The following is a 24,999-nucleotide window of genomic DNA, read 5'->3' on the forward strand; positions in this document are numbered from 1 at the left end:
ACAAGGGAATGTAAATCGCCAAAAATATATTAATTATGTAATTTATGATATACATATTATAGATTTAAAAAAACTTGAAATTAAATCGCAAAAATAAATTCTTAAAGTTACTCTGTAACAAAAAAATATACGCATACACTGAGAAAAGAAATTTGTTAATCCCAAGAAATATTTAGTCCGATACGTTCAACTAATAAACATTTTAGTTAGTTAACTAAACAGTTGAATTAATTAATTTTTGATTAAAGAAACTAAATAAATTGTTAAAACAACTAATGTTTAGTTAAATAACTAAAATGTTTAGTTGAACGTATCGGACTAAATATTTCTTGGGATTAACAATTTTTTTCTCAGTGTATGAAACCTTATATAAGAAATCTTATTTCAAGAATTTTTAGCTTGAAAAATATCTGAAACGTGCCGCATAATAATAGGATAATAACAAAGCTAAGAAAATATGTAACGAAAATATAATCAAACTTCCTTTCCGTGAGGTTATATCACGTTATATTGAATTATATTGAAACAAATTAACTTCGCGAACACATTTCGAAGTTGCAACAAATATATGTTAACACGTCGGCGTCGTGCGCAGCGAGGTCTCTCCACCTTATAAAGAAGTTTCGCGGCTTTATTCCGCATATAAGAGCTTCCTACAAAGTAGCGCAGAGTGGTTTGTTACGTGCAACTTTGAAATCGCTACTCTGTCAAAGATGAAGAAGCAGAAACACTAACTTGGTTACCAATTTCGTGAAAAAATTTTCTAAGAAGCATGGTCGTCACAGTAGAAAGAAGTTCGTTGGCTAATGTTGGAAATTTAATCACGACACTCTGTAGCACGTTTTCACACAAATTGTATTAGAACCATGAGTCTGTTTTCTGCAATCTCTCTCGATAAAAGCCAATGAGATTTGACGCAGTAAAATATTTCCATTAAGTAACCGTGATTTCCGTTATCTGAACGAGAAATAATCGATTAATTTTACATACGGTCCAATTCATTTCAAAATCCGTTCGCGTGTGAGATTATAAAAATTAATTCCACTTAAAAATTGACGTGTTAGCTAACACATAAATAATGCAGCAATTGCGTATCATATCCCGGATCATACATTGATACACGAGATTATAAATATATATCAATTAAAATTGCATGTTGCAGATGTTTAAAAAATATACGAGATTAAATCTAGAAATGTAATCGAATTACGCAGTATTTGAAAAGAGGATATAAATGAAAAAAATCCGTATCTTTTAAATCATATCAAGTCATTAGGTTGTTGCAAATGAAATGGCGGTTTTTTATTTATTATTTGAAACGTTTATATTACGTTTATATTACGTTTATATTACAAATTTAATACATACTTTCAATCAAAATAGTCTCCATCTCCTTAAACACTTCTTCCAACGCGACACAAGTCCCTCAATGCCTATCTGATAGAAATCTGGAGAACGAGATATAAACGTTTCAAATAAAGGATCAAAAATCGCCATTTTCATTTTTGCAACAACCTAATATTTTATTACGTGTAAGTTTGCGCAAATGTATACAGTTTTAGATTTAATTTTTATAAATTATTGTTTTTTAACTGTTTTCCAAGATAATAATTTAAAATGGAACGCAAATGTCGCAGGTAATCTGTACGGAAATTTAATATGAATTTTGACGTGTAATATCAATGAATATGAAATTTATCCGTCAGTGCATCAGTAAATATCAATCAGTACATGAATATAATCTCGTTTTAAAGTTTACACACAGTTTATATAGCGATATAAACTCCAGCTGTACAAACTAAAGTCACTTAACTTTTATTATATGTAAATACGTTCAATCGACCGGCGCATAATTGATTTGAAATTGATATCAGTTGGATATCGGGAGTAAATATAGTCCCATATATCCCGTATTACCTGACGGACGAATGGCCGTATAAAAACGACTTGCTCTCCCATGTTTAAAGTGAGACGTCGCGTTAAAATGATGCCGCCCGGTTATGGTCGCTTTGCCTTCGCAACGAAAAAGATATCAAGGGGGAGAATTCTTCGAGTCTCGATCGGCCTCTGATCTCGTCTCCCGTTAAACCGCCGCTATTTTTCGGCCACCCCAAGCGGGTAGGACGGGTCGCTAGGAAGGGAAACAAGAAGCGGTCCTGACGCAATAGAGAAAAACCGAGGAATTTTATCGGCAAAAAGCACATCGCTGTGAACATATGAAATATGATTTTTCCTCCACTCCTCCTCTCCTCGTCGTCCTCCCTCTCTTCTGCGGGATATTCTTTTTTATTTATGATAGATAACGCACGCTTGAGTAACGTATAACGCGTATCATCGATAGCGCTGATTGGATGAAATGACAGAATCAATTTCCGAAAGTCGCAAGATAAGGACTGCCAAAAATCATACCTCGTACTTAATATAATCATGAAATAACGAATTTGGACCAAAACTAGAGTAAGTCCATAATTTGTAAGATATATGTACTTTAGATACAATTGTATACTTAAAGTGATCTTTTACATTTTACGAGTTCAGTTAATTCGTTCATCCTTCGAATGATGCATCCAATAACGATATATAGGTCACAAGCAACTTGGCAAAAATTTTAGAGTGAAATGAAAAATGGGGACGTTTAATGACTTTATAAGTCGAGCAAATAATTAGAGCGTTTATTTCCTCGAAAAATCGTAACACTGAGTAAATTGAGTTCACGACGGAAACACCGAGTCTGGTTAACATCGATCGAAATGTAATCGGATAAATGTTCAAGCATCGTGAAGAATCAGACCGGTCCTCGGCATAATCGAAAAAAGTGCCTGACGCGGTGCAAATCGATACTCGGATACGATTCCACGGGGAGCGATAAATCGCGGCGGGATTCCTCGCGGTCTATCGGTCGCCGATGTACCGATAGATATGGACTTGACCGCTGCCTTTCGAGAAAAAGTCCGGAGAATTTTATTAGATGATGACTGGGAGAAATAAAAAAAAAACGAGTTTAAACGCCATAAATTTTTATCATACCAAGCGCTTTATTCTACTTTTGTGTTTAACAAAAAGAAGAAGAAAATTTTTTAACAATCTATTTCTTGGCTCGCTGTTTACTGATGCAGTCACGCCAACGATTTGAGACCAAAATTGTAGCTTATTGAAAAAACTGTGATCGCGTCTCCAACGAAAAAACATCATCACGCATAATTTTTATTGCTCTTCCATCGAAGCGCAATAATTCATAGAATATCAGTCACTCGCTGTTTGTGCAAATGTGTTGCTTCCCATCGAGGACGATGTTTGCCTTGCATCTGTGTATATGCGCAAAGATACGGCCGTAAGATTTTCGATCTGCAGTAGAAGCTCGTGTCGCAGATTGTTAACATAAATATGTGCCCATCTCAAGTGCGGGCTTTATTAAATCGATATCACGATGGTACGGCTCGGGGAGAGGCTCTTCTCGTAGAATACATCCCGCGGGATCGCCACCGGAAATCGTCTTCTTCCGGGAAATATCACTCCGCTGAGCATATTCTATACAAAACACGCGAAATCGAATCGCGACGGAAGATTGGATTTTCGTTTTTTGATTCATACAATTATATGCTTCACTTTTCGTATTTATATTTTCCTACATTTCGCAATTTGCCTTATTATAGCTTACGAAAATGCGAATTAAATCGCTCAATTTTACCGATCTTTAAGAATGTATTGACTTATTGTTAGATGAACAATTAACAAGTTGTTAACTTTGATTACATGAATAACACATAATTCTGATTATATTAAAGGCGTACGTTAATTAAATTAATAATATAAATTTAAAAAATCAAGACAATTTTTTAAAGTTTTGTTTTCTTTTTACTTTTTTCTTTCGAATAAGTAAGGATATTTTCGCGTTCTCTTTCGACAAATGCAGCAAATTTGTCACAAAATACATGGAATTACATTACTGTTTTATTTTTTAATTTTATTTTCGCACACATATTAATATTCATGTTTGGACAATATCCGGTAAAAATGGAATTGCTTATTTTAAAGGAACAAAGTTATTTATATGTAGATGTTTCTTGAGATTATATCGCTGGGATGAAATTGAATATTAAATTTTGCTTTTATATATATCGTCTGCATGTTAATTCTATATAACCATATTACTTCGATCTTATTAATTTTATTGTATCGCATAATATCAAAATGACATTCATGATATCATTTCTGAATTCTTTAATCTTTAATAGTATGCATATTAAATATTGATATTATAGAGAACGTTTATCTATAGTAGTGTTAGAACAATTTTCAATTAACAATTACAGCCGCAATCATATATTTTGACATTTATCTGATTTTAAGCGAATAAGCGCGCGTTCCGTTTTTCATGGCTGAGCGCAGCCTTAATAATTGAGTCGTGATTAAAATGTTATCACTATTATCCGCGTCTTAAAATGTGTAACTCTATACCGTGTATTTCACTTGATACACTTTCAAGACGACATTCAAGTAACGACTATAAATACAGGCTTGAGACATTTGTTTGGACATACATAACTCCTCGGAGCATAATTCTTACCTCGTTTCTCTGGATTATCTGCCTCTTTATTTCACGTCGTTTCCCGCCAGCGGATTTATAGTGGATTTTCGCTCGACGTCGACGAAAAATATGACGGCGCTTTCGGTTAAAGGCTTTCTCGCAGGAAGCGTCATATATCATAGATTACAAAATCGCCGCGCACTTAAGTGTCGGTTAAAAGCTCGTGAAATCGTGCGGTTTCTCGATCCTTCGTGCGCGAACCGCTCTTACAATTTCCTCCATTGTGGCGAAACATGTATCGTAAATATTTGCGAGTAGATTTCATAGTTTGCACGTATTGCATTTCGTGTATTGCAAATATGATGTATAATACTGTACAAACAGTAGTATATACATATTGCATTTCCATACAACGTCCATGTTTCCCACTCATTTATCGATTTACTATATGATTGATTTGCATCATTAATTTGTAGAACATAAAATTTTTGATAAAAAAGTCGACATGTAGCGGTTTTTAATATGTCATTACAATTTCTTTTTATAAATTAATTCTCCTCAGATTAAATTTAAAATAAAAAGCTAATTAAACTCAAATTAATATTTAAATTAAAAAGCTAATTGAACGTCTGAAGAACCAAATTGTAAGTAACCTTTCCATTGGAAGTATATTTTAATACTTTTTATATCTTGATAAATCAATAATCGGTAGTCTAGATTTTTATTTCCGCCGTGCGATAACATTAAATGTATTTATCATATTCCACATGAGAGCCTCATGAAAACTTTGGCACTAAATTTCGAGTGTGAATAGATGCCATAACATTAATCCCAACTTCTAAGACATATCTACGACTCCCTTATGATAAATTAATGTTAAACTACGTAAACTACTAAAGCCATTCACATTGATAATCTTATCTTTCTTCTTACTTAGTTGATAAGTTTATAAACACGGTTACAAAAGTGCATAATGCGTCTTATATTTATTTACTGTGCTATGGTGGCCAAAAGTCTGTCTGCAACTCCTTATGTGTTACGGTTTTCTTGAACTTGAAACCGCGAAGTTGAAGCTCTCACATTCCCTTCCTTCTGAGAATATAATACGGTCCAAAATTCGTTCTGGACCGTGGTTCTCCAAAGCAGAATTACTTCCAGTGCGCTATTACTGTTCGCGCACTTAATAAACTAGCAGTAACACGGGAAATTAATGCCACAACGTAATGTAAACCGCTATTAGCGTACATATTATCAATCTTAAAATTACAATGAATAATTATAAGATAATATCGCGTCATTTTTTAAGATCCTCTCTTTCACAATCAAGATAATATCTTACAAAAATGACGATTATACATTTTTTTATTATAAAATACAGCTATTACATTTATCTCACTGTGACAGTTAATTTCGTCCCATGACAAAAAAATAAAATGTCACGGAAAGACAAGTGTAGTTCTTAATGACCCTCTCTCTATCAATAGGGATTTATCTAAAATTGAAAAAAGACTGGGGATTAAGAAGAATTATTCGGGATGAAGCTATCAGGTCCGTTTTTGCTGGAGTCTGAAATCTGACTAACGCAGGAAATTATCAATCTTGTACACGAAGAGATTGATCAATTACAAACAATTATCTCTTCAGGCAATTCGAATAATATCGAGAAGACGCATATTCCTCGTATCTTCCGCTTATTTAATTCAATTCAAGCACCGCTTGAAATTGTTCTGCGCGATCTAACGCTTATTATCCACATCTACATTGAACTCTCCCGGTACCAATATAACGTTTATACCATAAACAAAAGGTTGTTCACATAGCTGAAATTAATGAGGGTGGCTGCTGAGTCAGCGAGAAACGGACAGAAGGGTCTAGGTATCTGTTCCAGATTCGTGAAATGTCTGGGAATTATTTGCGTGAAACTGCAAATTTATGCTTGCCGACGAACATCGTCTAATTACTGTAATTACAAAATATAATTAGCGTTATATGATCATGATTATTAAGTATGAGTAACCAGCAGTCACAAATTATGAATAGAAGGAAACTTTTTTCGATTTGGAGCTTATCCGAGCAGGTATGATATATTATTTAGAGCAAGGTACAGAGTTTGATCAGTTTTAAGCGCATTCTTCGCGTTCAGATCGCCTTAAAAATGCAACAGCGCCGACTCGGAGATGCAATGTCTGCGATAGCGTTAATGGTGACGGCTGCCAATTTATTACCGTTACGCGCAAAGCGTCATTATCGCATTTGCCATGTGACGTTCACATTTACCATCGTACCTCCGATGCTGAAACTCGGACTCGTTACAACAACGCGATCCGTCCGACGGGCATTTTTATTGAGCTTGGAGATCTATCGCCGCGCAATCTGATACCCTTAAAGTCCTAAAGAGGAATCACCGTCGTAAATCTATTTCGCGAAATAGAACATCGAGGATCGATAGACGTGCCGTTTATGGAGAAACTGGCGCGCCACTGACGACGGGACGGGACTGCTATAACGCGAAATAATGATCGAGCCATATTCGGACAAGCCGCTAAATCGTAGTTACGTGCGAAATGTCCTAGAACTACCGGACGTTCTCCCTCTTCCGTCAATTTGAGGGCGATTTTTCATTATTGAAGGTTGCTTATTTCGTTTTTTCAATTTTCACATCGTAACGTTTTAACTGAGCTTCGTATAAAACTTGATTGAAACAAATTCTATTTGACATTAATTAAAAAAGATAAAAGATTTTTAAATTAGGAAAGATAAAAGGCTTTACAGCTTCTTTCTTGAAGTTTTATCTACGAAATTAATTTAATTGTAAATTGCTTGAGAGAGAAAAGAAACGATAAATGCCTCGTAAAATATTTTCATTGAGGAGGTAATCAAGGAATTTATAACGAAAAGGACAATCGATTGTTTTGCGACATACGTAAAGCGAACTATCGCAGTTGTCGACAACTCGTTGTCGCGGCAACATGTCAACGCTGAGCGCAATAACGCAAGTCATGACTATACTTTTCGGAGCGCATGAACTTGTCATGCACGACACTTTGATCGAGATTGCATCCTAACGAGAGAGACTCGTGCCACGAGCTTTGACGTTTTGATTACATACGCAGCACGTTTGTGACAGTTCCTGAGCGAGTATGTATAATCGGCAACAAACGTCGCATATGAAGTTAAAGTCACGTGACAAAAATATAAAATGCATCGAGACCCATCGAGAACAACGATTTAGAATTTTTATTTTCGATAAATAAAAATTTATATTATGTATCTTATATTATAGAATATTTTTTAGATAAAATATAGTTAAATATAGATATATGTATATACAGAAACTAAGTATACATGGGCGTATATATGTATATGCTTCATTTTTTATTTTAGTTTACTTTTTATATCGTGATATGTCGGATTTGCTTCATAAATTCTTTGGCAGATGTCCGCCGAATCTCCAGCATTGAAATTTTTACGCTCATAATATATTCAAATCCATTTTTGTGCAATAAAAAACGGAAAATCTAATAATCTATCTATAACACGTTGTCAGATATAGGTCACAATTGCATTGAAGAACGTATCTACATTGCTCGATAATGGATTTTGCGTCGCTGACAGTAAAAATTAAAAAATGTCAGTTACGATCTAACAATTTCGTTTCGATAGTTGTAACTTTCATACTTGAAAAATTGACACGTTTGTTTTGGATTTCCGTATACGTGTCTAAACGGCAGCAATATTGCGAGTCCAAAGTTAAACTAATTTTTAATATTTAACTCTTTATATAGAATTTGTGGTTTACGCTCGGACAGTAATTAAAAAATAATTTATTTCTTAATTATGTCTTCAACGAAAGATCCGTGTACACTGTATGACAAAATTTAAAAATAATGGTTGCAATTTAAGCTCGGGTCACTCCGGTGCCCTTATACTCCAGATCATGGTTCCCATAGGAATATTTTCCCATCTAGTATACTTTGAACTCGTTCGAATGAGCTCGCGTTCGTCGAGCGCTTCTCCCCAAAGGATCGAAGCGGTTTAAGTTGGGGAAAAAAGTAGAAAGTCATCGTCACATCTAGTCTTCCGATATATTACGTTTTTCTTTAATTTTTTTAGTCGTCTATTGTCCGAGCCGTAATAAGCTGAAAATCTAGGAAAACGCCTATCAGCACAAATGCATAAAGGAGCGATCGTAACTGGCAGTAACGATGGCACGTCCATCGAATCCGACTGTTATGGTTATTGTGGATGTGATATGGAAGCGATTGTGTCACACGGTAACACGGTAATGACCAAATCATATGCTCGATGGTGCGTATAACCCCGCTATTCGATAGGATAACCCAGAAGCGTATCTTATTTAACGGTATTGTGCATTCGGAGAGAAGATATGAACGTTAAAAATTTTCTAGCTCTTCTTAGTGTCCCGTCAAATATCTTTCTTTCTGCCCAAATCTTTATTCAATTTTATAAAATTATTAATCTCCAGCTTTCTGGCACGTATTTGCCTTTAAATTTGCTTACGTGTTTTATCTAACGCGAATTCTCTCGCAGTATCAAAATTTGCTATTATCGCCGCGATATAAAAATTCGAAAACTTGTAGAGAGCTCTTATTTAACACTTTGCTGGGAAACGTAGAGTTAAAGTTTAATATAACAGGAATGGGGCACTAAAACTTTTCTTCCGAGAACCAATAAGTTTTTAAGTTATATGCGAGTGAATGAAAATAAACGACGTTCCAAGAATCAAACTTTTGAAACCCGGAAAAACAGTAAAAGACCTCATTCGTTTTTATATCGTTTCAAATGGGCCTTAACACAGAGTAGCTTAATGATTTTATTTATTAAGATATTTTTATTTTGTAAATAATTTAAATCGAAAATTAAAATGTCGGGGGAGGGAAGGTCCACAAACGTTTAATGTGTAGTACAAAAAGCATATATAAAAATGTGAAAGCTCTCGATTACCAAAAAAGCTTTAAACTGCAACTTCAGTATTTCTCTTGTTCATGAGAGATCGAGATAGATTAGTCAGTTCAGTTGATTTACGCGGTAGTTTGCGAAAATTATCGTCGGCCAATTACCATTTAGATGCGTAACAACGCGTATTGGCTTCGGTAATCGGTGATTAAACGGCTAAAGAGCTATAAATTATGACAACGCAATAGAATTAGATTATTTCGATCGATGTTTATGCTGCGTTTGTGGCTATAAGCGATTCTGATTGGGCGATGCAGGAAATTATTACATAAATATCTCATTAAGTTGATAAATACGCTAACTATTGCGTTTGTCCGATGTCAATTAGGCTATGATAGCGTCACTTATAAATTTCAATATAATTAATAAAGTGCCAATCACCATTAAATACATTTTCTTTGTGTTCATTTCAATCAATATTACGTATTGCATATATTATATAACACATATAACAAATAACCCAATTTATAGCGGAAAATTTAAATTTCAGATCAAATGATAATTTCTGCTTTTGCGAGTCAATAATGAGGACATTGTCAAATCAAATATTAAATAAATTAATAAAATGCTGACGATGAAACTGTTGAGGAAAGATTAATATATAATTAAATCATTTTAATGAAGTATTATATTAATTAAAAGAAGACCTTAACAGTGCACATAAAATTAATCAGCCATATAAAATTAATATATTATCTGGCTTGGCAATTATTTGATGCTTCTGGCTTTTCTTGCATTGCAACTTATATCAAAATGATATTTGAAAAAAAAAAAATACGCATTTTGTGTGGCTATACTGTACTTCTTTAAAAAGTTATAAACGGATATAGTTTGGCGCATCTTAGAATCCATATGCTTTTTCACGCATTGTAAAATAACGCAAGCGTTTTCTTTCCATATAAAACAGGATTTAAGTTTTCGTGTATGATAATCTTCTATATTTCTAAATCAAAAATGTGCTTATCTCAGTTTTTCTTAGAAATGGAGCAAGTCGGAATATAAATATTTAATTATACGAATGCAAAATTATAAGATAACAAGATTTAATTATACGAGATGATACCATTCCGTTCGAGCTTAATCTTCTGAACAATGCTAAAATGTATTAACGATTTTATAAAGTGAAATGAGATAAAATCAACAACATTTATTTATATTGCGAATATTCTGGAGAGGCAACGTATTTATATATAGAGAGACGCGCAATAAAATTTATTGAAAAAGTTCCTGAGCTCTGATGATTTAAAGCATCAAGTAAACTGAGATGAATATAACTCGTTACGGTAATTTATTGCGAAAATTCTGACACTGATTAATGGTCAGTTACCTTCACCACGGCAACGTAACAATTTTCGTTCGGGGAAATGTAAACGTCATCGTCCGAATGCATACCCAATTAATTTTCAAGTGATTATCTCAGTGATCGTTTCGAGTTTGCACCTGCGGAAAGGAAGGGGTTAGTTGAAAAAGCAGAAATGAGGAAACAGCGGGCTATATCATCAACGAGCATGTTAAAAATTATAAATAAAATTGCATTCTCGATAAAAAAAAAGTTTATTCAAAATAATATATTTCTGAGTTCTCTTATGATCCACTAAATCGACACACATATCGCGAAGAAACGAGTCAATACGTGGCACAAAAATTGTGTGCAATTATTAACATAATTCTACATATGTAATAATTATATGTAATAATTTTTAAAGTCCATTATAATTTTCTGCTTAAATACAATTCTTCCTCGCAATATCTCTTCATTTCAAATTTATTCAACCATGAACGCTTATTGTTTTACAATTTTTTAACTGATGTTTTATTCAAAAGTCTAACTTTAGCGCAGAATTACAATCGCAAAACGCAGCGTGTGTTATCGTGCGCATTTTTATTCTTTTCCTTGAAATGTTAATGCGGCAATATCGATTTATTAACGAACAATACATACTTACTTGCATACGTAAATGATAAAAAATTATTACATGTGGCTTACATTATCGCAATGAACTTAGTTCAAATGCTTCTGCTCGATTTCTATCGTTCAAAACAACATTTAAAATGTAGAAAGAAACTCTTGTACGATTAATTAATGGCAAATTATATGTAATATTTATTCACGGCAATATAGTATGTTAATAAGTAATCTCTCATAAATTAATAAATCTTAAAATTTATAGAGAATCCGATTCTTTTATCACAAACGTACAAAAATTAGTGAAGATATGGATTAAGTGTTGAAAGGTTCGTAAATTATATTTATTTATTTAATATTATATATTAAAAATATATCTTTTGTCCATCGTTCCAAGTAAAAATTAGTATCTTTATATTTCTAATATATTTTAATGTATATAATTTAATATATAATATATAATTAAGATATTTTTAATTATATCAGAATTAATATAAAGAATTAATTACAATAAGTTATAATAAATTATATAAAAAATATATAAACAAAGGAAAGAACCGTTAAAAGAGTTTACGGTTACATAAAAAATATCTTTATTTTATTACTCAAATGAAACATGGAAAAGAGTAGCATCTACACTTGGTGTTTTATGCTTTAATATGTTATATATAAGTAGTATAATATCTCCCGTTTTATTTAATAATTTTTAATTAAAATATAAGGTTGATATATCTGTACCATTCAATTTATTGATTGCGTGCTAAAATGTCAAAATATCATGGAATGTAATAAATTAAACTGTTAAAAAAGATCGAAAAAATTGATATTATCCTATTCGAATATTTTGAGTAAAATTATAAAAAATGTAAAAATTGCTTTATTTTTGCATGTTCGATTGCATTCGATGTATACTGTGTGCAAACGGTACATTTCGTCGAGAATAGAGATAGACGAATAGAACATCTAATCTTAATGATCTGCGCCGCTTCGTGACACTTAATTAAAAGGCACAGCATCCGGGTTGTAATTAATTTCGCCATCTACTCGGCAAAGTGGCTGTCGAATGGAGGAACATGAAAACGGCAAGTGTAATCGTCAGAATAGGGTAATTGACTGCGTATAGTCGCAGTTTAACCTCTCCGGGACCGGAAGCCTAAGTGATATTAGAAGCTGGAGTGGCGCCGGCGCCGTCTTTTTCGTAGTTCAATCCACTGACAAGAACAAAAATGTTCTAGCACTAAAACTAAAAAGGTCGTTCAAAAAAGGAGCCGGTCCTGTAAAAGTTCAACTGATCGCGTAAACTGCGAATAGATAAAAGCAGCGAAACACAACTGCATTGTTTTAGTTTAATTTCCGCGAGAACTTTGTTAATATTATTTCTATCCGCGAAAAAGGATAAAAAGAGAACTGCATTTGTGCTGGTGCAATAAAAATTTCAATCTACGAACTTTGCCATTATACAATTATAACAACAAAACGCTATCAACAATTCTTTACATTGCCTTTTAACGTATAATAATGATATGCGAAAAAATTCGAAATAAATATTTCGAACGTTCGACTACAAGTTTAGCAATAAGACGTAGACAAACTCTATTTCAATCGGAGTAACCTGAATGAATCATTAATATGATGCTATTAGTTTAACTCAATAATTACAAGAAAATCATGTTCAAAATAGGCTTCGCTGAATTAAAAGCACTTTCTTTTTGGATGCACATATGTCTTCGCGAGAATTTTATCATGGGGTTACTCTAATCGCTCTAACGATCGGCCCTCGAAGAGTGTCGTAAATCACAACATCGGCGGTTTCTGGTTTATCAAATAGCCGAAATACTTGCCGCGATCGGGACAGAATGTATAGTCGATATACACGACGGAGGAACGTTGCTCTACCCCGGCATGAAATACGGCCGTGGAAATAACTTTCTTCGCGAGACGGAGGTACGTGCCAAGTCGTACGTCTACCGTAAAATTTATCAAGAGAACGAGCCGCGCGCTCTAATGGGAACATGATTTTTACGAGGCTGTTTTTCATGACGCGCGACCCCGCGCGCAACTTGTTACGCCGCCCGGCCGCCCGTTCCGCCTGCAATTACGACGAGCACGACCGCGGAATGTCACGCGAGGGGAGGTAGCTTTTTTCTCCGTTGCATCCGTTTAAGAAGAAATTTTACTTATATACGCGCTCCTAATATAACGTTAAACGCAAGCGCCATCATCGGGCAGCCGCACTTTTTCGTACGTTCGAACGACAAGCGGCGCGGCGCTCTTAAGCGCGCACGCCGGAAGAGAAACTTCGATTTTAAGTACGCGTCCACGCGAAAAAGAGGCTCCGATTTTATCTCTGGAATGATAACGTCGAATAATTGCCAGTTTTACTCGTTACGCGCCATGTGCGTGCCCATGTACGGCGAGCACCAAAGAACGATAATTTTCTTAATGTTACCTTTCAAATATATGTCATTATTCGAGACATAATCGTTCAAAATAAGATCGGAGCGAGGCACTTTGGTGCAAGTGCATTATTCGCATTCGAACGGACATCGTATTAAATTTAGAAGAAATGCAAGATGAGAAGTCTGTAAAATGTTTAATTATTACTTGAATCAGGGAAGAGTTTGTCGAAATTTGCGGATAGTCAGGCTCGTGCAAAGTCAAGTTCCTCGTCTCGACTGATATTTTACAGAAATCAATTCGATACGATAAATCGCAGAAACGAACGAGCCAAAGCGTCGCGACGGCTAATCGCCGCTGCCGCCAGGACATCCTTTGCGTCGACGAGGATAATCGTGAGACCACTTTATCGAGACGGGACTTTCTCGTGAGAGTTCTCTTGGCTCCGCATTGTGTGTCCGTTTGCCGCTATTACGAAGCACGAGAGTATTTTTCTGCGAAGCAATTTTGAGGGCTAACTCGTCGCATCGCTTTCTCTCGGGGTCCGCAAAATCGAGCCCGCGCATCTCTTCGCAACGCTTCGCGGCGAATCTGCGATTAAGTTGTATACCGTGCGTTATTATACATTTTTTACCCGGTGCGCGGCCTCCTCGCATTTTCGTACTGCACTGCAGGTATCGCGTATCGCCGTGACCGAGCCGACCGTTCGCGGTCGCAACAAGTATGCATGACGGCCCGTAACGTTCAATCATACTCGCGGAAGATGCTAGCTTTTATGAGCAACACGAGTTACGGCGACGAGGAAAGTTTCGTTTGCGTTATAGCCATCGATTATCATATAAGGGAGCAGAAAAGTCGCTACGTTCTTTATGATATTACGTTCGAGTGAACTGACTTGACTCTCTGTCACGTAAATGTGGAGTATCACTATACGTTAGTCACTTTGCGTAACTTTCGCGCCTAACGTATCGTGACTTGGAAAAGGGTCTGTCAGTTTGGAGATCGACTCGGAATTTATTAATTCTATATTTGTAGACAAGATGCGCAATCGATGGGTAGACGTAATATGCCACGGGCGTTAATGAGAAAGCAATGTTAGCTAATGTTCGGTAGTCTTTGAGGAATGCACGAAGTGCGGCGGAACAGGTATTGTTCCGTAACATGGTGCAGATGCGCTCAAATAAGCTTAACCGACACGCAGCTGCATACAATACAGCTTATACCGACAGTAAATGCAGTTAAATTCGTACACGTTCGCGAGAGAAACCGGATAGGCGTAAATTGGATGACCACCGAGACAACGCTGCACGGGATGTTTCCTCTATCGGATAGCCATAAGTTCTTTGATCAATTTAGAATCTCTTTGGCATTTAAATGTCTTCATTTTCTCGCACTTAAATATATCTATCTAAACTAATCGCAAACCTCAAATTGCAATTTTTAGTAAGAGAAATGAAATTAAATAACCGACAAGGCGTCTACAAAAGTAAAACACGATGTAAAACAATTAACTAAGGAATAAGATTCTCGTTAAAGTAAAATTAGCTTAAAAATTAAAGGAAGAACTAGTCTTCTTGCGCTTAAAAACTCATCCCCTGTGTATAGAGTTTTAGTAACTTACAGTTATTATTATACTTTGTACACGAAGGACACTATTGACGTGTCAAGAAAAAATTTTTATTCGGGAAAATTCAGCTATTCCGTTCATCAATGAATCTATAAATAAAGTGGAGATACAGAAAGAAGATAAGAACGGGCTGGCACTAAATGACGGAAATAGAAATGCCAGCTGAGATCAGATGAAAAACCATGCAAAGTATATCGAGCATATAGATGTTGAACGCTTCAGCGTAAATATAGTTCTATGCGCGTTGCGCGAAAAATTCTAATTAGAAATTTTAATATTTTTTATGGACGTACGGATGCAATCGTCGTTCTCGTTACGTCAATTATCTCGCGTGGAAAATAGGCAGCTCTTCGAGAAAAGAAAAAAGGAAAAGAGATTGGAAAAAAAATTTGCTGCTCGCATGCTCTGTGGCGGCTTAATTTTATCAGACGCCTGTTTCCAGCATCGTGTCAGCGACCCCCCTCTCTCTCCCTTTCTTTTTCTCTCCGCCAAGTTTTTTTTCTTTCAGCCCGAGGCGCATTCCTAGTAAAAATAAGCGAGTTCCTCCGGCGTGGTTTCTGCAATCGCGAGAGAAGGGAACCTCCGTCGCCACCGCCACCGACGCCGCCGTCGTCGTCGTCGTCGTCGTCGTCATGCTTTCAATGCGCGCAATACACCGACTTCAGGATGCGTCTTATACGCGACTGCGAAAGAGAGACGAATAACGGAGGTACCAACACGAGGAAAATCTCGTGTGTAAAGACCACCATAGACCACCATGTGATCATAGAAAGCACGATTATAATTCTTTCTCTTTTTCTGCGCGATTAACACAATAGGAAAAAGTTAATATTTTTATCCGAAATATCTGGAATTTTTAAGAAAAATATTGAGACTTATATTTAAAATAATACGATATCATGCTTGGTTTTTTCCTAATTTTTCAGTAATTTTGTTTCCATTTCCGATGGAAATACATATCTCTATTTTTATCATTAATTTTATTTGCTCTTATCCTTTCTTTATTTTTGCTTTATAGATTAAATGACTACTCGGATGCTAAATTGTGAATGAAAGCTTTTATCTAACAAGAGTGCCAATAACAGCGATAGTTTTGTCAGACGCAAAGTAATAGGCACAAAGGACAGAGAGAGTACGTTTCATCTCTGTTTCTCTTTCTCTTCCCCTTCACGATGCCCCTGTATATGCGCGGCCACGGCACGGATATAGATTAGGTTCTCGATTTGCGACTGAAAAGCGAGCAATAACTGTCAACCGGTCGCGCCGTGAGAGCGCAAGCTCTATGACATTTTCCCGACATCTAACTTTATCTTATCGTTGATAAGGAACACGATCTATACAGATACCGATAAGATGATGCCGCGTAATTATCTTCCGCAGGAATGACTGATCTGCACGCAGTCATTTGAGCTTAGAAAGCTCACGGACCCGAGCTCAATATACTGCGAACGTTCACATACATTTACACACTCGTATACACTCATACACACACGTTTTTGCAACAACAAACATTTGCGGAAATGTAAAAGCAAAGTAGAACAATCTAATTTAAGAATATTGAGAGGACGAAAAATAAAAACAAGACCCATATACGCGTTCGATATAAATGGAAAGATAATAAAGGCTAAAGTATTCTTTTTGATTGTATGTCTCTTAATTAAAAAATAAAGTAAGTCATTGTAGGAGTTACTTTGATCACACATGCATGCGGGAGCGATCGTTCCTGATGAGATTCACTGCTGGCGTTTTGTGCACAAAACCAACTCTCTCCTTCCTGAGAGCGACAGCGCGCGCGTCGCTATCCGAGCTCCGAGCAATATCTCGTTGTAAATTAACAGGCAAGAAGGAAATTGCATGTATAATTACCTGCAATTTAATTCAATCCAAAGAGCTTTCTTCCAAATTGCGTTAAATAAACATTTTGTGTAAAACAAGGAATTACATATGTATTATAAAGCAGTCCCCGCACACAATCTCACAACGCGTAATCTTCATTTTATAAGTGGCTTTAGAATATTCATTACTCGCGATGTTTACGGTCATTGTCGTGTTTCTTCGCTCTCTCCTTTTTTTTCTCTTCTGGTTTTCTTTCTTGCGATAACTGGAAGATGCAGACAAGCGCATTGCATAATGATGACGAGTTGCATAACAATTTGAATTGCATCGCGAAATATTCTGCGCTTTATGCGAGCGCTTTTGTCCGCTAATTAAGAACGGTATACTTTAATATTCTCATTGTCAGCCTATACCACACGCGCGAAGAATGCCGTGCGTGTGTTAACGGTTCTAATTGTAAGAGCGAAAACTATAAGAAGAAAAGGGAGAAACAATCGTCGCTCTCGTGTGCGGTCGTGCGCTACAAGGGGAGCATGCAAAAATAAGAAGCAGTTTTAAACTTTATCGGGATTTTCCATCACGCTTCTTTGAAAAGTGTCGCAACTAAAGTTGTCGCGCGCTCTTTCTCCGCGCGCGTTCTGGCGCGCGTGCATGAGAAAAAAAGAAACGACGTAAGAGCGAAGTTTTGTAATATGAATTCGTTACGCGATACTCGTAAATGAGAAAAATTGTTTGTGAATATTTTGAATAGAATACGGTAATGAAACGTATAAAATGACATTCAGAATTCAATTTTTTAACACTTATTTTCCAAGACACGTCTTAGCATGATTTGCATTAAAATTTAAACACTCTCCAGGTTTAAAGAGAAGATGCTTTTGTGCGAAATGATGTTTACGTTGCCTGGACTGCAGGCGAGAACAATTTTGCTAAAAGCAAAAATGTGATTGCAAATACACACAATCGTATTTTATTGTGCAATCTACCTGCCTTGTGATTCAAACCGCCCGATAACATTTTATATAACATTATCTATAAAACGAGTGCAACATGTGTTTTATTTATTTTTATAGTAAACAATATATGTCAGCAGCAAGTCCATTGAGAAATATACATAAAAAGAATCCTTTTTATTGATATAAAAAACGATATTTCATGCCTTGAATAGCTCTATTATTGCATTGCCATATACGCCCACTGTAAGGCTAAATATTCACAAAAAATCATACACACTCTCTTTTTACGCAGTTTTTTGTACGTTTTTTTTTACCCAATTCTTTTTACGCGGTTTTTCTAAATAACACGGTTTTTTTGAAAAATGTTTGTATAATCTCTCGTGTATACATATATACAGACCTTAATTTTAATTCCTAATAATGAATTAATGAAAATTTATTAATCGGACACGTGTCCCCCTATTTTATCATGTTAAAAGAGCGAGTAACATCCTATACGGACTAATATTGCAGCAGCTCGATTCAACACACAGATACCTATAGAGGAAGCATATGTCAATCGATAACGTCGAATTAACGTGATCTTACTAAACAAGACATATTAGATTATTTGATAGGAATGAGACTGACACTCTTTGTAAATTGATAAATAATATTGTCAATCATGATTCGAATATCATTAATACATTATTCGTTCACTGTTATTCTCTTTGAACTCTGATGTAAGTAGCTTTTAATACAAAATAGTGGGCGCATATTTCTCTCTTTTATAAGATCAGAAATCATACACATGGCACATGCACTTTCAATCGAAAAGGGTCTTATTTTTTTACGTTATTTCTTCAAATAACACGATTTCTTCTTACGCGGAACGTACCTACCGCGTAAAAAGAGAGTTGGGTGTATTTTGATTTAAATTTTATGCCAACATTTCGTATGTGTATGTGTGAAAAAAATATATATATAATATATATATATATAATTTAAAAACTGCAATTAAATTGCGATATACGAAGTTAATAAAAACACCCAAAAGCTACTTCTTACTTGGTTATTAGAAAAAGATATTAAATTGGAGCAATAAAATAATAATATTTTAGAAATCTAAACCTTAAATTTTAAAGAATGAAGCAAATATAGACTCAGTATTCATAATTATTTTATTGGAGTAATTTATATGTCAAAGTTTTGAAGAGCAATATATATTTTATACGTAAATACTTAAAAATTTGATAACAAATATTTATCCACACGTGCTTGTCACAAATCTTTCGCGCGACGAATTATAAAATCATATAAAAGGAATCACCATACGCGCAATCTCTATTGTCAGTATCTCCATTTTCCGCGCATTCGCCAGGCAGAACGCAAAAAATAAAACCGAAAAAGTGCTGAAGCTCTACTCACCTCGTAGAAGTAAAACGAGTCAATCTCCTCCGTTGTATTGACGTCCGGCAGCGATGTGACGTTGATGTAATCCGGCAAGGGATAGAGCTCGTCGGTGACGTTCCCCAATTCTCCGGCGCTCACCAGATCGAAACCGGCCGTCAGATTCCAATCGTCGGTCCGCGCTTGGTTCGCGTCCCCGGACATGGTCGTTCCGATCGACAATATCCACACGATCTGTCGCTCAGGTTTTTGCTCCGCGTGTTTGCCGTGAAAGGGTCATCGTGTCGTCGGCTAAATGCTGGCCGGCCTCGTGTTTGAGACACTCTCGCAATGACTTGAACTTGTGTCTTCCGTTACTTATCCTGGGACACGAAGCACTTAAAAGAGTACAGAGAAATCCGCAACGTCCCGTTTCTGATCTCCCGCGACTCACTCGATGCGCTAGGAATATTTGAAGGAACAATTGAACGATTCAGTTCGAGCATGTTCGAAGCGGGAGGAAAGACGCGTGTGTTCCCGCGCGGATACCATCGCTGCACGAAATTTAACATTACTTGATTGCGTTCACTGGTGGGCCGAGTTCTTAAGTTCTAAAAGAGGATAGTTCATTTCTTTCTGCATGAAAGATGCATCCAATGGCCGTCCAAGGGAATCCAAATTTTATTTACCTGATATAAAGAAATTGCATTAGATAATAAATAAATTCCGTCCATTTAGATGAAAAAGAATTCGAATAATATCGTAGGTCGTTTTTAATTGTAAATAATAATTAACAGCTTCAACTTTAACTTTACATCAAACATTAATAATGTTTGATGTTTGATATTTTATACTTAACTATCTTGTATATATTTGTCTAATTAAAGTTTATTTTTTAAGAATAATACATTTTAACACATTAATTTATATCGCACGTCGTTCATATATAAATGACACCAAATTTTCGTAAGAAGACTTGTTATTCAATATTTTATTGCAGAAAAAAATAAATTGTGAAAGTAAATGCGTTTGGCTTCTAGAAAGTTTTACATGAAATTGAGTGTCATTCATATGTGAATGACGTTAATGTGTTAAGTCCATGTGTCAAGAGATAGTATAACTTTGAATATTCACAGTTGAAGTTGTAAAGAAAATAAATGTTTACTGCAGATTACGTATAACCTCGTTTTTAAAATAATAATAAAAGCAGCAATTAAAACATTACAAGTAAAATCGATTATCGAGAGATAAATTATAAATAATGAATACATATATCATTGTACGAAAAAAAGCCGAGTGGAAGAAAATCAACCAGAGTGGAAAAATATCAACCAGATATTTTAATTATAGAAATCATACGCAATATATATTACATTTTTAAGGAAATTAAATAATTTATTCTTAGAAAATTTGCAATTTGGTAATAATTATTTTTACCATTTAAATAATAATTGTTAAATAAATAAATATTTAATTAATTATTAAAAAGTCAAACTATTTTCATATATTTTTTTTGAAAGCAATGTACAAATTAAAAACGCTGCGATAAAAATGTCGATACTTATATAAATACTTATGAAATTCAAATATGTTAGCGCAACTTATAATAATGCAATAAAAGTTAACACAATTTCAGGACATCGTATACATATATTGTGTTGCATTAGATGTCTTTCCGTCTATGTAGCTTCTAAGTAAAAACAAAACCATATTTAACTATCAGCCCAGTTCCTAATCGCGCTGATCGTATCGCGGAAATAGCGGCCAAGAAAAATAGACAAGGAAATCGATACCGCGAAAATTTACGCTCGGATCGCCTCGTTGTGCGCCAAGAGCTGTGCGCTACGATATTTTCCGCTCAAGAAATTCGCCGCGCGGAAGAATTACAACTCCGATTTTTGCTTTTCGTTCCGTTTTCGTATAGGACGGGATGACTTGACGGGAAATCCGATGTCGCTCGTTTGTACGCCATCGAGAAACGCGTGGTCAATTTCTCGCTCGTTCACGAACGAACGAACGTTGCGGCTTGTTTTGATCCGGCTCTCTAGAAGTTGGCGAATATGCCAACCCCGCCCAATGATACATCTCCTATGATGTCGCGATGAATTACCGCGCGCATATTAGTAGCAACACGAGTTGACAGTTGGACAAACAGCCATTGTGCTAACGGATATTAAGCAAAGTCTTTTGTGTCGCCAAGCATCGCTTTGACAGACGGAACATAAATTTCTTCCGGTAATTTTGTCTTTTACCATGAGCAAGCTGATTAAATTGGCCGCAGGACGGTCGTTTGTGTAGTAATACGAACAATTCTCTGCTTCGCTGTTTGACGTAACAATTTAAATGTTCTTGTCATTTCTGTAAACGTTATTAGAATGAACTTTATCCTATAAATAATTGCTTTTATAACACTATAATGTGCTTTGCGGAAAGCGCACAATGTAAATTTAATAATAATTTTAATAATAATAATTTAATAATAATGTTCATTGAATTGCCTTTTAAGGAGATATATAAACAGAATTTTATACTCCGCCATTAAGTAATTATTAAATTGTGATACATGTTGAATAACCGTTTGTTTCCATTTTTGTATATCAAATTGTACATTTTTTAACATTTTGTTGTAATACAAGAAATAAATTATTGTTTAGATGCAAGAAATTTTTGAAAAAAAAAAATACAATATAAACTTTATTGTTAATAAAATATCAATGCTATGTGTTATAAAGAGCTTCTTGAAATTTTCATATAAATTAACACTAAATTTAAATTTACATATAAATTTGCATGTAAACAACTGCCATTATATGAGTAAATTAAGTAATGTTTGAAAATTGCGGTGTATTATAGTCCGGGACGTAGAAGATACGTTCTCCGCGGTGCTGTTTAATTTAGTGGTTCGGCCGACTAGCGTGTCATTTCATTTCGAATACGAGAAACTGGTAGACACGTGCGGTTGGCTATTAATTAATTAGGAATTTTCCTCGCGACGTTTCTATTTTATATATTTTCGAAACAGATCTCGAGGGAACATTTGTTTCTAGGTGACTGCTCGTTTGCTTTGATTATCCACTGGTACTAAATCTTGGCGCGCCATGTGATACATTTCGTGTATTTCCGGGGCACATTAACGCGCACGTTTACGTCGCTCGGTACCATAATAAAAAGAAAGAAAACCGAAGAGAGATTAAAGCTACTCGCATTTTTACAATACTTTAGATCGGAAAGAGATTGAAAATGGAGTCTTTTTTAGGTAAATCTTGAAAGACATGCTCCTTAAAAGACACCTGCTATACATGCTTTGAAATTTTTATCTTTGAATTGTAACTTTATAAATTATATATTAAAATTTTACAATTTTTTAAAATATAAATGTACATTTATTAAGTTAACAAAATTAGAAGATTTAGATTTCAATTCCAAATTAATTTGAATAATTATAGAATTCTTTTATTCCATTTTATATGAATCTTTTATGTCTCAAGCAAAATATGGACAACTAATTGAATAACGAACATTGTTAATTAAAATGTTAAAATCATTATAAAGGCGTTTTTGCATGCAGGGCAAAATTCATTCCGGCTTTTAAATATGAACCATGACAAAATGGCTTTATTAAGCAGAGCAGATTACGTCGCAGGAGACGTTAATATAGCTACTTCTTTTATTTTGTATCGATTTTGTAAAGAATCTCTCTACTTTCTCAATGTCTCCGCTCGCTCAAAACGAGTCGATTAATTTTTGGCGTTCAATTACGTTTCGCGTAAACAATCGAGCGTTGTTATAAACAAACTGTTGTCCCCAAGTTGATAATTAATTCCAATATGACCGTGCTCCGCGGATATTCGTCATACCTTTGTCGAGCGCATCGACATATAATAGCAATCACGCCGACGAAGCAACTTTTGAGAAGTTCTGAAATGTAAATCGAAAACCGTTCGCGTTTCCCGACACGAATTGGACAGGAGTTTGCCCGTTACGCGCTTCACTAACCGAGGGGGGTAGTGAAGCGCGTAACGAGCAAAGGATTACTACTCTCCCGGGACCAAAAATAATTTCTTGAACGCGGCCTGTATCAGATTGTTCCTCCTCTTCCCCTTGTATTATCCCTAGGATGAAAGTTTGGCGCGCGATTGTTTTTACATCACGAAAAATAGAATTATTATTATTTATTTTAGCACGTGCGGACGTTCGTTAATAATTTTTACGCATGTTGCTAATTTACAAGAACATTCGATGCAATCGGAAATATACAATGATTATTACTAATTAATTAGAGAATATATTAATTAAAAAACGAAACAACTGCATGAATTTTTGTCGATGCTCGTATGGATCGTAACGGAAAACTCGTAGACTGACGGAGTGAATATCATCGGAAATCTAACTGAGAAATTTTTTATTGTATTTGGTAAAAATTTCACTCATTATTGTGTTTCTTTTAACCCTTGTGCGATATTGATAAATGTCGTATTTATAGGGCGAGGATAATATAATTGAAAATGTACATAATTTGTTTTCGATGACGTTATACTTTTAGCAACGATAAAAAGTAGATCTAATAAAAACTAATAAATATATCGTTCGTTGCGATTTATTTGTAATTAATACAAAAATAGTGTGAATATATACTTGAAACGTAACATATGTCTTGTGAAATATAAATAAGAATAAATAAAACAGATTTGAAAAGAAAAAATAGGATTTAAGAATACGCACTTGTAAAGTTATATAAAAAGCTATTGTATGTGCTATTAATATTACAATTAATATCTATATCATCACGAGGTATAACTAAACAGTAGGAAGATAGAGTCTCGGTAAAAGCGACTTATATTTTAGACTAGATATATCATCACGTTGAGTTGTTACAAACATAAATATAGAGATCAATTTTAGATGTTTGTCGAGGTCTAAACTCCTAGGAAACTATACCGATTGCAATTTCTATCTTCCATGTGCTATAACGGTGTGTTCAGCGAAAGATTAGTTTTAATCGTTTCATGTTCAACACGTTAAGCCTACTACGTTTCATCAAACATAATTTCGCTTACTTACATTGTATCTAATATCAAAGTTAAATACGAGCAGCATGTACATATATGTATAACACGTCAATTTGATACTAATTGCAAGTAACTTTGACACACTGTATTTCTATACAGATTTAACACAGCTGGAGTATCTTAAAGTTAAAATACTAACAAAAGTCCTATAAAAAAACCATGATAATAGAGTTTATTTTTCTGCAAGAGATTTATATATATGATAATTTGACATTAGATGCAACATAATAGAAAAAAGATCTATGTAATTTATAGCAATAAATTAACTATGTTAATATGTTAAATAATTATGTTAATATGGTTAATATATATATATTTGTATAAAATCTGTATGT

General features: G+C 34.8%; 1 protein-coding gene across 5 annotated transcripts in view; it reads right to left on the bottom strand.

Annotated features, from left to right (window-relative positions):
• Nucleotides 1-24,999, bottom strand: part of Ccap-r (Crustacean cardioactive peptide receptor) — a 71,389-nt gene that overhangs the window by 42,578 nt on the left and 3,812 nt on the right. For all 5 annotated transcript variants that reach the window (XM_071775766.1, XM_071775763.1, XM_071775764.1 and 2 more), the window contains exon 2: nt 19,635-20,284. In XM_071775766.1, the coding sequence (XP_071631867.1) occupies nt 19,635-19,820 (186 nt within the window). In that variant the 5' untranslated portion in view covers nt 19,821-20,284. The remainder of the gene's footprint in view (nt 1-19,634; nt 20,285-24,999) is intronic.

Source organism: Temnothorax longispinosus, chromosome 4, assembly GCF_030848805.1.
Source record: "Temnothorax longispinosus isolate EJ_2023e chromosome 4, Tlon_JGU_v1, whole genome shotgun sequence".
NCBI classification, from domain to species: Eukaryota; Metazoa; Arthropoda; class Insecta; order Hymenoptera; family Formicidae; genus Temnothorax; species Temnothorax longispinosus.